General features: G+C 42.5%; 1 protein-coding gene across 1 annotated transcript; it reads right to left on the bottom strand.

The window, feature by feature from the left end:
* Window positions 1–565: 565 nt before the first annotated feature.
* LOC6613602 (UDP-glucuronosyltransferase 1-6) lies at window positions 566–2,339 on the bottom strand. Its single transcript, XM_002038036.2, has 2 exons — window positions 1,643–2,339; window positions 566–1,587 (listed from the first exon to the last, which is right to left on the bottom strand). Exons 1-2 carry the CDS (start codon window positions 2,323–2,325, stop codon window positions 663–665), a joined length of 1,608 nt encoding a protein of 535 aa, XP_002038072.1. The 5' UTR covers window positions 2,326–2,339; the 3' UTR covers window positions 566–662.
* Between the last annotated feature and the right edge of the window lie 13,553 nt (window positions 2,340–15,892).

The following is a 15,892-nucleotide window of genomic DNA, read 5'->3' as shown; positions in this document are numbered from 1 at the left end:
TTTTTGTAGCCGGGCGACCAATTTGCAATCAAAGTAATTTTAATGCAAATTTTATATGTTGCCGCACGTAGTTGCAGCGCAGATAGGACCTCTCGTTGGCCACCAACTGAGCCCAGGAGCAGCATGAAAGCCGTAAATAAAAACAAAAGTGACCGCCACAGGAAAAGTCGGAATAGGGTCGCGAAAAACTGGCGCTTAACTGCGGACCGGAGGGTCGGATATTCAGCAGGACCCCCCACATACCCCCAACTGCCCCACTCACCGAAAGCGGTTTGTTTATTTAAATGATTTTATGACTTTTGCGAACACCAAATGGTGACAACTTGTGGCCCTGAAGTTCAGTGTGGCAAAATAAAGAGGACATATAAAATGAAAAAGAAATTGTTAAAATATGAAAATCCAAAAAACGAATAAAAAATGCTTAACTTTTAAAATGTTTTTTATACCTTTAAGCATTATATTCCGTTTCGTGAAAGGTCCCAGTACTTAAATGCAAATATTGAATTCATGCTATTAAAAAAATAGTTCCGGTTCGGTTCCGTTTTTAAAACGAAATGAAAATTGATTTGAATTTAATATAAATATTTATAATCTTGCTCTATTAGTAACTATTTGGCTGGAGGTGGGCAACTTTTTGTTATAAATAGTTTGCAGTACTAGCTCTATTTCTTCTTGAGCTTATGATTCTGATTAACTTTTGCCTTTGTAGAATTGTTCCTAATTTTTCTAACAATTAAACTTAACACTAATTTAGTAATAAAGCAGAGAGCAACAATCGTTCCGAGGATCACAGCATAGACGTCCAGGTTATTGGCTGCTATGTAGCTCATGTGCACCACCGGACTCTGGATGTGCGGAGCTCCGTGGTGGCGGATCACGTACTCCACCCAGTAGATCAGGGTCTCCCGAGCACTCAATGGACGATCCCGGTAGAGAGTGGAGAACGACTTGACGGCAGTGGCATACTTGGGATTATCGAGTACCTCTCGAATGCCCTGCAGGAAGCTGTCCTCCTCCAGGGTGAGGATGCTTTGCTTGATTCCAAAGCCCTGCATCACCATAACATCCGCATTGGAGGGCTGGTCACCGAAAACTGGTAGGGCCAGCATGGGTTTGCCATGATACTGGGCCTCCGTTAGGCCGCCCTTTCCCGCGTGGTTGATGAACAGCGTTATGTTCGGATGTGCCAGGACATCGTCCTGCGGCACCCACTTGGAGTAGAGTATGTTATCCGACTCTCCCGGTAAGTTATCCAGGTCGTCCCACTTCCAGATCACCTTCTGCTGCAGCTTCGAGAGCACATTAAACATTTTCTGCACTGTGTATGACTTCAAATGGTCCTTCTTTAGGTTGGATCCCAGGCTGAGTAGAATAGCTCCGTGTGGAGCTTCGCTCAGGAATTGTTCCAAGTTTTGTGGCAGCTTATCGGGTTGGTCCTTGACTTGTATTCCTCCGATCTCGATCACAGCTGGCACATTGGGACGAATGGGCCCTTCGCTAATCCCATGCGAGGCAAAGAAGATGAGCGATATGTTTTTGTTCAAGTCCTCATAGCTGGGCAGAGTGGGATCGTCGCCATAGATATCTCTGAAAAAGTTAGATTTAGTAGCTACTGTTGATTAAACATCATATTGATACCAACCTGTAGATCCTGGCATTCCGAAACTCAATTATGAACATGAACAGCCGCTGTGCCAAGTTTCCCAGCAGGTTGAGCATACGGTGTCCAATGCCCAGGGGTTTGCCACTTTCAATGGCCATATTCATGGCAGGCACATATGAGACTTCCCAGGGGTTGCCCAAAAAGTATCCCAAAAACGATGGCGGGTTTGAAAGGGCCAACACCAGCGGAACCTTCAGTTTGTGGGCCAGGGCCAGTTGATAACTGTTCATAAAGTAGCCCACCATGACCAAATCGAACTTGTTGTCCGGGTGCTCGTAGAGATCTCTAACCAACGGCTGCTTCATCACATCACCCATCCTGGAGAACGTCTCGGACAACTGTCTGACCGATCGAAACATGGACGTATATGCATTGCTATTGTCCGTCTTTGTCATTCCACCGACCAGAGAACCGAATGCCTGCAGGATATCCTCTTCCATTGGCACCAGAATGTGGTTGATATCCTTGTGTAAAGACGGTGGTTTTAGGACCGTCACTACAGTCACGTTGTGCCCCCTCTCGGCTAGAATCCGGGCCATCGACATCTGGATGACCAAGTGCGACGGACTCAGGCTGGTGAACAGACCCAGAATGTTGGCTCCATGGGCTCCGGCAATCAGAACCACTATCTGGAGGGCGAGGCACCTCAAAATTCCACCCATTTGACCACAACGACGATTGCAAGTAAACTGGTTCATTAGTAAATTAGGTCTCGCCTTAAACGGAATCAAAAGCTCAGATAAGCCTTATCAAACCACTTCGAGTGCCATGCAATCAGGTGGTGACTTGTTTGCTTTCATATTTGAATACCTATTAAGTGATTGTTATGTGCACTGTATTCCCAGAACTCAAACAATTTAGGGGTAATCAAGGAGCTGCTAGTCCTTGAAGTAGTAAAACCATATACCATATGGGAATCGAAAGGAATACCTATCGCATAGCTCTCAAGAAGATTTAGTGTATAGTGTTATAGTGTATTCTTTGGATTCGTCTGAGTCAGGAAGATTACAAAGCATCTGTTATCATCCGCACAAAACCTAACCACTGGGAAAGCCAAGGATATGGCTTTTCCTTTTTTCCAACATCATCATCATCACTTTAAGCCGTGACAACCGTCAGGGGCTTAAGCCCCTCGTTTGAGCCTCCATGACTTAGAGTACAGAACAGTAGTGTTTTATACACGATAATGCACAGACGCCAACTTCAGATGTCACATCAGCCTTCCGCAGATAAGCCACTCACATCGTTTGGTTTGTTATGCTAGGCTAAGATAACCCGTTTAACAATTAAGTTCCGCAACTTTATAAGTAGTTAGTGCGAACGAGTTGATAGTGGTTTCCTTATCACACTGAAAATGTTTGTAATGGTTTGTTTGCGATTTTCTGACTATGTTATCAATACATTTATTTCGGTTAGTAACCCCAACATTATCGTCACATCGATTTAAACCTAATGTGGCACAAACTTGGCTCTCCTTCACTTTAACTACAAAGTTGTAGTCCACTATTTTTACTCAGAGATTGCTATCTGCGTCAGAGAGACTGAGTGTAGCGAACTGATTTATCAATGCGAATCAATATGTATTTAGTTTTACGCATACCATTAATCTATTCGATTATCTTCCGCTTAAACAACAAAACTAATGGTTGCCATGTGCGTGACGAAGGCAAAAGGGTGGGATCCTGTGGGCGTGTTCGCATTTTCGTACCCATTTAATCGTCTGTCTGCCCCGCAAATTCTTAATTAACACGCACACTCGAAGGGCCAAGACACACACACATATAAATATTTATTGGGTGCGTAGCTCACATCGCGCTTTTGTTGGTCAGTTTTCCGCCAAGATTGCCATTCTGAAAACCCGCATCTACGCATATCTTTTTTGATCACAATGAGGACATTTTATCTATATTAAGTGAGAGATTTATCGAAACCCTTATTTCAGAAAATTAAGATAAATGCGCTGCATTCTACATTCAAAATAACCAGCAAGTAAATTGCCTTGCTTAGTTAATAAAACTAGGCAACATTTAATGGAGAAAACGCGGCTCCAGCGAATGTCAAATATTTGATTAGCCCCATTAGAACCACCCCTCGAACGGTCCTTGGGGATCCGAGTGACCCATATGCGAACGCAAGGGTTGTTCGTTCCACGGAATAATTCATTATAATTCTCGCTCATTAACCCATGGCTTCATGTGCGCAAGGACCAACAAAAGGAGCAAAACACTTTTCATAATTAAGCATTGTAATTTTTGTTTCTTTCGCCTGCTGGGCGGTTTCTATTCTGCTCATAAGCCCCAAAAACTTGTTTGTGGGGCTTCCATGATAGGCGTATGATTGCTTTTGAATTGCGGCTGACCCTTTACTTTCCGCACTCATATTTCATTAGCTCATATATTCTGTGTTTGGGAAGATCGATTCACAGTGCGTATCGTATTAATGTTGAATTTAATTTAGCCACTGAATTTAACCACTCGGAGTCGGAGTGTTTGAAAAGCTTGTCAGTTATGGGTGCCAGAGTTGAGGAATTTTCAATTAGTGCAACCGAAAAATGTCCGCTTCGAGGATTTATTCCCCTTGCCCCACAATGCTGCCGTACATTGGAATTTTCATAATTATGCAGAGCTGGCAGGAAGTTGTTGAATTTACATTAATTTTGTAGTAAATTTAATTAGAAAACAAACTTTTCGCCTGCCTCATGTCATATCGAAATGCGCTGCTGTCAGAGAACTCCTTTTCCTCGACGGCTTTTCCCGAAAACCCGTCATTAGAGGGTAGCTACTAAATGCGAACTTACGGCCCAAATGTCTATAATTTCTATGTACATGGCAACCGAAAGCTGATCCCCTGCGCACCGCAGTGCTTCGCAGTGCTCCGCAGTTTGCTGAGCATTAGTTATTACTACCAACTATAATTTAAAATAAATGCCAAAGTAGCCGGGCTCTAAGCCGCAGAACCTCGAACCTCCAACCTCGAGCCTCTCAGTCCAGAGCGGGCTATTAAGCCCACCCCGAACCAGCCAGAACCACCCTAGACCACCCTAGACCGCCCTACTTCACTCCTTCGGTGCCGTTGCTGTTGGCTTTATAATAAATTTATAAATGAAAATATGAAAAATGGTCGCTGCGTGTTTTTGCCAAACTAAGCAGCAAAAACAAGCAGGGAAACCTCTAAAAATTCTCTCTAAGAGCAGGGAAAGCTGAAAAAGCTGCAAAGGAGTTGGAAAAGTGGGTGAGTTGGGACTGCAATCGGGTTTGCAGATAGGTCATCAGTGGGCCGTGGTCGATTTTTAAACTTTCCTTAAAGCAGCTGCCAGCCGAAGTAAGCTGTTGTTATTATAATGGATATTTTGCCAAAAAATGTATTTAGATCTTAGTGAATGTAGTTGGGTTGTCTGCGACTTAAGGACAGAATAAGGATAATGGCTTGTAGGGCTTGTAATGGCTTGTAGTATTGATCCATTAAAATATGATTGAATTCTTCATTTGAATTCTACATTTAATTGAAATTGGAGAAACTCTGAGTACTTTGCGTATTTCCGATCCTCCTGGGACAACTGACCTGAAAATGTTTTTGTGACATTTCAATTTCAGAGTCGAGAATACCCAACTTAACGAACTTTATCTTCAGCTGACCCGTGGCTTTCCACCATGTACAATTTCATGGATATAAGGTATACCAAAAATACTGGAAAATAAACCATCCCGGGGGGTGGTGGGGTGCGGTGGGGTACAAAAATGAAATAAACTTTCACTGTATGAAGAGGAAGTGGACGAGAAAAGAGCAAATGGCCGTGAGCATCAGCAGAACAAACAAACCTCGTCCTGTCCTCATCCTGTTTAAAGGGCACATGGTCACCAGTACCACCACAAGCGCAATTTTGATTAGATGTTGCCATTGTGTGCGTGTGTGCTGGTGTGTGTGTGTGTGTGTGTGGGCAAACATATATTTTATGGCTGTTGTTGAATTCTACGGGAAAAGTTACTGCTCAAGGGCTTTCCACCATGTATCAGGAAGCAGCCGCAAAGTTATTAGAATGAGGATTTTCATCAACATCTTTTCCGATGGGAAATCTATAGATTATTGATCAAATTTCTATCGCACACTGCTGCGTAATCAGCTTACTTGCTCTTAAATTTAATTTTAAAGAAGGTTCGGAACAGATTCAAAAATATTTGAAATGCCTAATTGTTCGGTTTGCTTAAAGTCTTCCTACAGTTTTGTGCTTAAAGTCCATTTCTGCCTGCTGGGTGATTTAAAGTGTTGCAGAAGGTGGACACTTTCCACTGCGTCTCCACTTTGGAACATGGCTATAAAATACAAGAGAGTGTAAAAACTTTCGCCATTTTCTTTGCCAACTTTCCGTTGCATTTGCACAGAGCAAAATGTCTTTTTGCCAAGTAGTCAACGGTGCATATAACTCAACAGGAGACAAACCCCCACCATCCAGCTAGCTCCCCACTGGCTCCATCTATCTTGGCAGCACCCTCTGGCGGCAACAGCTGCAACTGTGCTGGACTAAGCTGAGCGTAAAAATAGAAAAATTTGCATATCCTGTGACCCACTTATAATCATTTTTCATACAACGCTAGCGAGACAACAACAGCACCACCGCCGCCAGCGCAATATTAGCCAAGAAGCCCGATATAGAATGAGGTTATGTTTGCTCTCGGGCAATAGAACCCTACCCTTACCCCACCGCTGCCCCAACCTTCTGTATCCAACCGCACACACAGCATCATTTGCATAAATTGTGCATGTCAAGGTGTGGGTGCCCGAAAGACAAATAAAGTTACTTGTGGGATCGCAAAGGAGCAAAGAAACGGATGAGCACCGTGCTTACCAATTTCCCCATCAAGTTGGCCCGCGTTATGGACTGAATTCTATTTCGGTGCTCATTAGCGTAGGCACAAGCCGTCAGAGTAATTAATAATAATGAATGAAAAAATAAGAATTATAGAAATCAGAGGAGGGCAGGAGCAAAAATAAATTGTGAGCAGAGTGCTAAATATGTTTATCGTCTCCACACGCCGCGAAATGGAAATTTATTTGTCTGTAATTAATCAGTGATGGTGAAGAGATGCACTTCAAATACGTTTAAACGTATAAATATGGCCAAAAACATTATACCAAATTTTATTGCTTTTGAATGGGCAGCAATAACGTTGGAATTAATCAAATCGTTTGCTATTGCATCGGTATCTTAATCAGAATAATGTGCACATTTGTTTATTTATTCGAGTCGGCGAAAACACGGCTGTGCCACTGAATTGGGTCAACAACTCCGGCTGCCCTCTGTAAATAATCAGCTTTGATCAAATTTATTTTGGCCAAAACCAACCATCATGCACATATATACATACAGCATATAGCATTTGTGCAATTCATTGCAGATTGCTCATGCTTCACTTTGGTTTTGCTGTTTGCTTTTGCCTTTATGCAGATTTGCACAATTTTTCATTACAGGACGCACACAAAGCGAATTTCGTGAAGCGTCAAAATGTATTCAAATATTCTAATCAAGTTTCGTTGGGCACACAATTCTTTATTCACATGTTATGTATCAAATAAAAGTTTTACATAAGTGCTGAGGACATTTTTCGAAATATGCAATGTATGTTATGCATGCACATTAGGGTGGACCAAAGTGGCTTGCAGTGGAATACAAGATTAAACATAGCATTAATCGATAAATTTGAAGTGATGTTGATGTAAACTGGATTTTATGCCATATTCCATTGATTTCTCAATTGATAAACTTGTCGAGTTCAATACCAAACGAAAATCAATACTAATGCTGCGAGTTTGATACCCAAAATATAAACTTGACCTATACTCCCATTCTCAACCCATCAAGTGCGAGTCATTCGTTTCGAAGTTTAAAGCCAGAATATGCAAATTTTCAACTTTATCGAACTTTTGGCCAGCCAGTTCATCTATCTCACTCCCACTCACTGGCGATGGCGATGCCGATGGGGCAGCCACACTCAAAGATATCGCTTATATCAATCGGTTGCAAGTTTTCGGTTCGCGTCGAGAACGTGACGTGAATGGGACTTAAGTGATTTTAATAGTTCACGTGCTGCTTTTGACAAAACGCCGACCAGAAGCGGCACCATGGCGAGGGGATTTCGACTGTGGGGGGTGGAGTGGCGGCCACTTTCAGCCCGGCACCAGGCCAGCACTTCCGTTTCCTCCAGCCCCTGCTAACCATATACACACACATACATCCCCATCGAAGGCAGTGGAACCACCGACCACAATTTCCGCGCGGCTTGGCCCGATTCTCGGCGGTCTAAGTAAATTCAGTTGCCTGATTTGATTTGCAAATGCCGCGCACAAGGAGAAGGCACGTGACTTAAAACTGTCAGTTTAGCTGGAAATATGTTTTGTCCTTAGCCCCGTCTTCCGCTAATTGGAGATGCGATCGTGATTGGGTTCGAGAATCGTGAGACGGGCCCAGGACACCAAACTAGAGACCTTCTATCCCCAGAGAACCTCTCGAAAGTTGTAGCTCTAACTTGAGTGTAGTTAATACTTAACTATCTATACAAACGTATTATTTAACACTATTAGCTGACAATTTGAGATACTCCCATCTCTAATTCATATACCTTTTCGTATACCTGTACTTCCCTTTCCCTTTCAAAGCGAAATGCGTGTAATGGACACGCGCCGCCTGACTTAATATCAATTTCGACCACAACCCTCCTCGTGTTCACTTTTCGTTTTTTTTTCATTTTTTTCCTGTACACTTTCTGTCTGTAGAAGTTTTTAAGTCAAATGAATTTTTTATGGCAGGTCGGTTGTATTACGTGTTTTGGGTTTTAAGTTCTGCCCACCTGAGTCCAGCTGGGGATGCGCAGACCCATTTTGAAATAAATGACTTTAAAATACTTTCGATTGAGCGGCGGCGGGTAACAATTTGCAAATGGAAGCCCGGTGCAAAATGTGGGTTCTGCTTGGGAAATGATATTTCAAGCAAAGGTGCTAATGGGATTATGACGTCATCATAAGTGAGTTGGCACCATTAACTCTTACTATAAACCATAGCAACTTATATTAGTAACCATTATTAGTAACCATTAACTCTTACTATAAACCATAGACACTTATATAAGTAACTAATATTCCCCTGACAAAAGACTGGACTTCCTATTTTAATTTGGATAACAAGCTTTTCGCTCCCCGGAGGACAATTTTAAGGAGCAATCTGATTAGCAGCAACTATTTGAAATTCTTAACCCAAGTTCCCATATTAAAATTGAGTCTCACCACAAACTTGTGCAAAATTCATGCAGTTTATTGAACGCCTAACCAAATCTGCGTGTTTTTGAGGACTCCGGGGAAATAGAGCCTACACTGAATATATTGGCCTGATGTGTGGTTAACTCGGCTTTTCCTTGGAGTTGCGCAACTTTGCACCCCCTCTTCTCAACTTGTCAGTTTGATTTTCCTCCGATGATTAAAGTTTCGCCAGCAAATTTATGACGTCGACCATTGTCTGAAATTCGAACCTGAAGAGTCCACTTAGCGCCAACTAATTGAAACTTTGCCTAATACCAGTTTATGACCCAAGCTGTTTGGTTGATGGCGGAGGAAAGGGGGTGTCGGCGGATTGCTGACTTACCAGATTATAAACAGCAAGCTAAGACTTGGCAATAATTTGATAATTTAATTGCACTTAACCTCGTTGAACCCAGCCTCCTTGCATACGATTATTGCAACTGCTAGTGTGAGCGTGTGTGTCCTGTTTCTGCCGCTGCACTTGTAGTTGTAGTTGTGGATGTGGATGTGGATGTCGCCGTGGCTGTGGCAACATTTTACTACTGGAAACGTATGCATAAATAAGTTGAGCGCAGAGGCCTCACTTCGCCTTCGACCCCTAACCCATAACCCTTGACCCACCGAACGCCCCTGCCTCCGATACGTTCGCCATAGCCGCATAATTGTCGGCCTTGTATCTTACGAATGCAAATTAGATGCAAATGTTAATAATCTGCGTGGATGAATTTTAATGAGCAACCAAAGTGTTTGGCGACTTGTCGCCGGCGACGCCCCCCAACTTCTCGGAGTCGGCTACTTTATAGCTACACAGCCGACCGAGTACGACACTTTGGACGTGGAAGTGTCTGACGTGCTCCAAGGATTAGCCCTGACCAGAGGGTTTTGGCCAGGACGAATGCGAGGGCGCGGAGTCAGCTAAATGGGCTAAGTAAGTGCGTTTCGGCCACATAAGGCATGGAATTTGGAACAGGTTGTGCTCATTAACAGGAAAAATAAAGATTTCTATAAGATATAAGAATATTGCTTTAAGTGTATCATAAACCAAACTAGCATAAAGTTAATGAGTCAAACCAACAACTAAATAACTCTTCACTTATAGCATTAGATGTAAAAGTTAAGTTAATCAAACGATTTAAAGAGTACTTGCAGTATTTAAGTCTGTTTGTTCAGTTCTTCAGTTCAGTTATTACTGCCTATTTATACCCATATAATTTCCATCTTGTTAGATAGTCGATTTGAGATGGGGAATTCTCGGAGCAACCCCAGCAGCTGTGCCCAGCCAGACATCCAAGAGGCTGCGGCTAATTAACGCCGCTGTAAAAATGGATCCAACCCGGCCCAGTGGACACCAAAGGACGTGAGGCAGCGGGGGAATGACATAAAAAGGCAGGGCGAATTACACGTGCCACGGGTTGAGGAGTGTGGCTGTGGAGATCCGCGGAGTGGCACGGATTGGAGTTATGGCTTCTGACACTTTTCCGATGCCAAATTTAGACGCGACCAACCGGGCGACGGCGTCTGTATGATTTCCTCTCCATTGCCCTTTTGGTCATGAGCACGAGCAGATCTGAAAATGAAAACAGATGTTGAAAATCAGTTTCATATTAAGGCCAGCTCATGTGGAAACTTAATTGTTGCCGCAAAATCATCGCAGCCCGCCAGGAACAACGCTTCCAGACTTTCAATCTATCACACTCGATATCCTTTGCACTCAGGATGTTGAAAAACACTAGCTTATCAAACTTAAAACGACAATTTACTGCACAATCGATGATATATTTCAGGATATATATGTATGTATATATAATATTGGTATGGAAAGGGTATCATTACGCAGTGCTTTCGATTATGATAATAGGCAATTATAGGAACTTTGCTTTAAACGCTAAAAATTAAACAATTAAACAATTTGTGCGATAATGCAAATGGTTATGAGTTAAATAAATCGCTTTGAATAAACAATGTAACTTTGCGACCCTGTCGAATCGATCACCGAATTAGTATGCATTACATTAATTTGCGAATCAACACACTAACACAGCAAAAACAAAAGGGGCATGCAATTTCGACATACGTCGCGCACATGATGCATTTCCCAGCAACCGTGGCAGGGTGGAAAATTTTGGGGGTGGGGCAGGGGATGCTCGCGTGTTCTGTGCAACAACTACGCAATGAATCAAACAAATACACCTGGGACTGAACGCGAAAAGCCGGGGATGATTTGGCTGGACCGCGAACTCTGAACTCCGAGCAGGAAAAAGATACGGATACGGCGCTGTGGAAACAATGGAAAATGGAATGTGAAAGGAAAAGGGAAAATTTTTATTTATATGCGATTAAGTGCAATGGCAGAGCGACAGGGGCGATGGGAAATGAGAGGCAGCATTACAAATAATGGATTAAATCACATTTTGGTAACCAACGGAAGGAAAAGGGGATGTCGATGCCGGGGTCGGCTTAAAAGATTTCCATCGATGCAACTCGAGGACGTCACGGGAAAAATAACAAATGGAGAGGAAGCAGTAAGTGAAAAGTGTGATGTGGTCGACGGCAAATTGAAGATAAGCATTAGAGCAAGTGGAAACCTCAAGAGGGGCAAGAGCTTCTTGAAAAAAAAAGAACTGAATTTTAATGTGGCCCGTAAAAACGGAGGTCATCCGGACCATTTTCTTTTCCGCTTTCCCCATCTCTGGCTAATATTCCTGCCCTGGTAATCCTGTAACCAAGAACCACGGGTGACTCCGGCGAACCGAGCAGCGGATTACCTCCACACATTAGCCGTGTGCCCGGAATGGGAATCTGTTCCACTAAGCCGACATGACCAATGGCGAGCACTTGTTAATTTCTCATACTAATTTCCCGAAATGCCATTTGGGGAGTTGCCGTGGTGCGCTGAGTTTTTTAGGACCATGCGCCTCTTCATTAATCACGGCGATCGGGTTTTGAGCACGAACCACGACCCCGCACTATTCGCCATCATTTTTTAGGATTTAGCGGAGCTTTCCCACTGGGAAAATGGTATGCCACTCGGCCGCCTCAGTAATGTAAATTTCCCCTGGGTTGTGTGATAAATTCGAGGGTTAGGCGCATGATTAGCGCATTTGCCCCGTCAAAAACAATCGTGCTTGGCCTAACAAAAGTGCTAGGTATACAACTATTTATAGCTCAAATTACCTCGTTGTCTTAGCGCTTTTCCTACTATAACTGGAAAATAAATCTATCAGACATGGGTTATTACTTAATATTGAAACCACTTAACTGATCCAAAACTAAAGTAAGCAAAAGTACTATGTTTAAATCAAACAAGTTAATTATCAAACCTTTAGGGAGAAAGTCGAGCTATTTAATTTCGTTTACAAGGGTAAATATTTGTGGTTTTTATTTCATGCAGTGTCCTTCCCATCGGTGGTTTCTTCACAAATCCACAATATCAGCAGTTCCTCTTATTACGCAGAACTGCTGCCATTATCAAAATACCAACATAAGCATCCCATTAACTAGATACCAGGCTGTGAGCAGGGGACTTCTATGCACTAAGCCGTCTGGACAAATACTTAGATACCCTCCATTCGGTGTTTTTGGGAAAGCCTGCGCGAAGTAAAAATGGTAAAATATGCTTTTTATGCCACTGGCGCACTCTCGTCCTTGGGCTTTGTTGTCCTTTGGCGAGGCACTCCAACAACTGTGCAAATAAGTAAAAAGTAATCCTAATTACAATTGCAAGTTATAAATAAACATGGACAAGGGCAGCGTAGCTGCGCAGGCAACACTGCCCGAAATTCGGAAGCAGATAATAATGTAAATCCCCGAACAAGCCATAAAAGGGATAAACCCGGCGAAATGAAATGAGTGAGTAAGCCCGGAAACGGCGAGTCACATCTGAGTTCCTAGGGTAAGTTGGGGTGTAGCTTATGGAAGGACATTCTGAGAGACAAAAAACCAAATGTGAGCTTGTCCTTAGAAAACTGGAAATCATGTCATGTAAGCACCCCGACTTTGCCACGTTATATAATTCTTACAAAGCCCATTACGCGGTAATGTAAACTATGTCATAGATACAATTTCATAGAACAGCTAGGTATTATTGTTCACTCCCATAATCTTCAGTAAACAGAACACTTATGTTTTTCAAGTATGTACACATAATTCTAAGTAAATGAATTATTATGGAAAAATGGTTCGATTTTTAGTCAGACTCGAAACAAATCTATCCCTTCTATTGCCTTTATACCTAAATCGTATAATCTCCATACCCATTATTTTTTCAAAATAGTTTGTAAGAACGCAGATCCCGTTTGAAACCCTTTAGTAAAACATAATTAAAATATTTCTTTTCATCATATTTGTACACGATAGAATCGTTTTCAATAATAAAGCAAATTGCCTAAATAGCTGAGTTCCGGTTTACGATGGTTCCCTCTTTTCACATCGCATAATTACGAGTACTCCAGGATCAGAGCAATGAAAGCCCATTTCTGACAATCCAATTCACCTCTGCAAATAAACACGAATATCAAAAAAGGTAGAAGGGATATTTCCAAGCCCTTTTTGACTTTTCTAAAGGATCAACTACAAGCGCAAACAATGGACGGATGGGAACAATGGGTAGTATGGACTACCTGGTAGTACGGAGCGGTAAAAAAGAGAAACCCGTCATAATCGTCCAGCGTGGCCAACTCACCCGTCAGTCGCCGTGATCTGCACCCCAGCTGGTAGCTGGTTTTCCACGGGGTCTTTCCCCTATGAAGCGTTAAATTGAAGCAATTTGACACTTTATCGTCCTAGTCATCGCCGCACACAATGCCAGGGGTGGCTGTCATATTTGCATAGGGAAGTTCTCCCGCTTCGGAAACGCCTAAAAACAAAGTGGAATACGAAGTCGTCCGTCAGTCCGTCCAGTGCAACTAATGCAATTCATGCGATGACGTTTCCCTTCGATCCCACCTCCATCAGCATCTATCTGTGCTTTGTTTGTATTTGTGTTTGCCCATGTCCTGGCAAACGTCCTGTCTGTCAATTTGCATGTTACCTTGCATCTCACTCGGCTTTGAATTACCGTCTCGCTCGCACCCGCTATCCCCGCCATCCCCGCTGCTTATCAGGAGCAGCTTCCTTCCGCACGTCCTTGCCAACTTCCTTTGTCCCGCGTGTGCGGGTGGGCACTTGTATTTGTTTATCTAACTATCAGACTGCTGCTCGCTCCAATCTGCAGCTCCAGATTCGAGTGTGTTAATTGCTCACCTCCTGATCACCCCTTTTCTAACCTGCTGCACTTTGTCCTTCGCCCTGTGTTAATATTTTAATAGCAGACCGAGACGTGCTAATCTACTATTGAGTTTTGTATCCCTGCTAATGCTCAAAAATCATTTGCTCACACATCTGCAAACACTCGAGCTGGCTATTTGGATGCATTTACAGTTGACTTGCTGGATACTCAAGATTGTGGGCCAAGTGATTCGGTTTCTTCGAGAAAGTAAAAAGTAATCACCGATCTCTACTAACATTCACTGATCACATAATTATGCTTTGGAATCATGTAATACACTTGGGATGTCCTTGTAGTTTATACGTACAAATAATGCGTCACGCTGTTTTTTATAACCGTATTAAATGGCCGTCGAGTGTCCAACTCCAACCGAAACACACACGAGAAGGGGCGGCTCGAACCCTTTTTTTCGCAAATACTTTCGAAAGGTCCACATAATGCGACAAATAAAGTCATTCAGAGCGAGGACAAACGACGACGAGTGTTACAAATTGAAAGCCTGTTAAATGAACAACGGACACAAAACCGAAAAGTGCAATGAAAATAAATAAAGTTGAATAAAATCAAATAAAATCGTTTAACATTCGCCGGTTGGTTTGGGTCCCAACCGCTCCAGTTGACAGACAGAATGCCGTCGAATCCGAGGCAACTTTTCACGCATTTTTACGAACAACGGCCAAAATCCATTGGCCAAAAGGAAGAAATAAACACATTTGTTCCTTTTTCCCTTCGCAAATGGCTTTCAACTAATTTCGCCGGGCATGTTTGACAGGTGGGACAGCTGGCATGGGCCGCGAATTGGATGGCTGTCAATCAGGCGTTCAGCAGTCCATCCATCTATTTATTCGCTCCCTGGTGTCGAGGAATCGAAAGTGTCAATTAAAACACCGCCGAGTATTTGACTGCGATTATCTTTATTACGTTTGATTTAAATGTTTGCAATGGCATTTCTCGACAGAAACAAGATTATAGGGGTGTACCAATTCAATCAAACAAAATGATATCAATCTGAAACTCATCTTTTGATATTTTGTAATGATAACTCGCTACAGCAACTTTTGCAATATCCTTCAATCATCGAAACTCCATAAAACTTCTGAACTTAAACGTTTAAATTTTAAGCATCTTATGAACTTTGCTTTGAAATCCAAATGTTGGCATATTTATTAAACTGAAACGCTGAAAGTTTTATCTTTAATTAACATTATGTGTTGACTCGAACTAAACAAGAGTTTTTTGTGTTTGTGTACAATTTGAATAGCGGAGTTTGATCGGAAATGTGAAAAGCTGTGTTGATTTCATCTGTGTACACTTCCGGCCTCGTTGGCCATCAGTCGTTCGTCAATTTGCGGTCAACGGTTTAATTATATTACATTCGATTCCTGCCTTCAATCAGAATTGGCGTGGAATTAAAGCAGATGGTCTTTGACTCACCCCGATCGTAAATAAATAGAAATAAAAGAACAAGTACTCGATTAATGCCTCCGGGGACATCAGGGCCTTCTGTACTATTTAAACAGCAACTTATGTTTTGTTTAACTTACTAGATTGGGTCCCAACGGACGGTTACTACGCCTCCTTCGGAGTGATGAACCACATATTGACAGATTTTATAGGGTATATTCTTGGGAGGTTGTTTACAAGAACTCCGTTGATGGGCATTTGTTTATCTACGG

This window comes from Drosophila sechellia, chromosome 2L (genome assembly GCF_004382195.2).
Source record: "Drosophila sechellia strain sech25 chromosome 2L, ASM438219v1, whole genome shotgun sequence".
Taxonomy (NCBI): domain Eukaryota; kingdom Metazoa; phylum Arthropoda; class Insecta; order Diptera; family Drosophilidae; genus Drosophila; species Drosophila sechellia.
The sequence above is the reverse complement of the archived record's forward strand: the minus strand, read 5'-3'. Positions and strand labels throughout refer to the sequence as shown.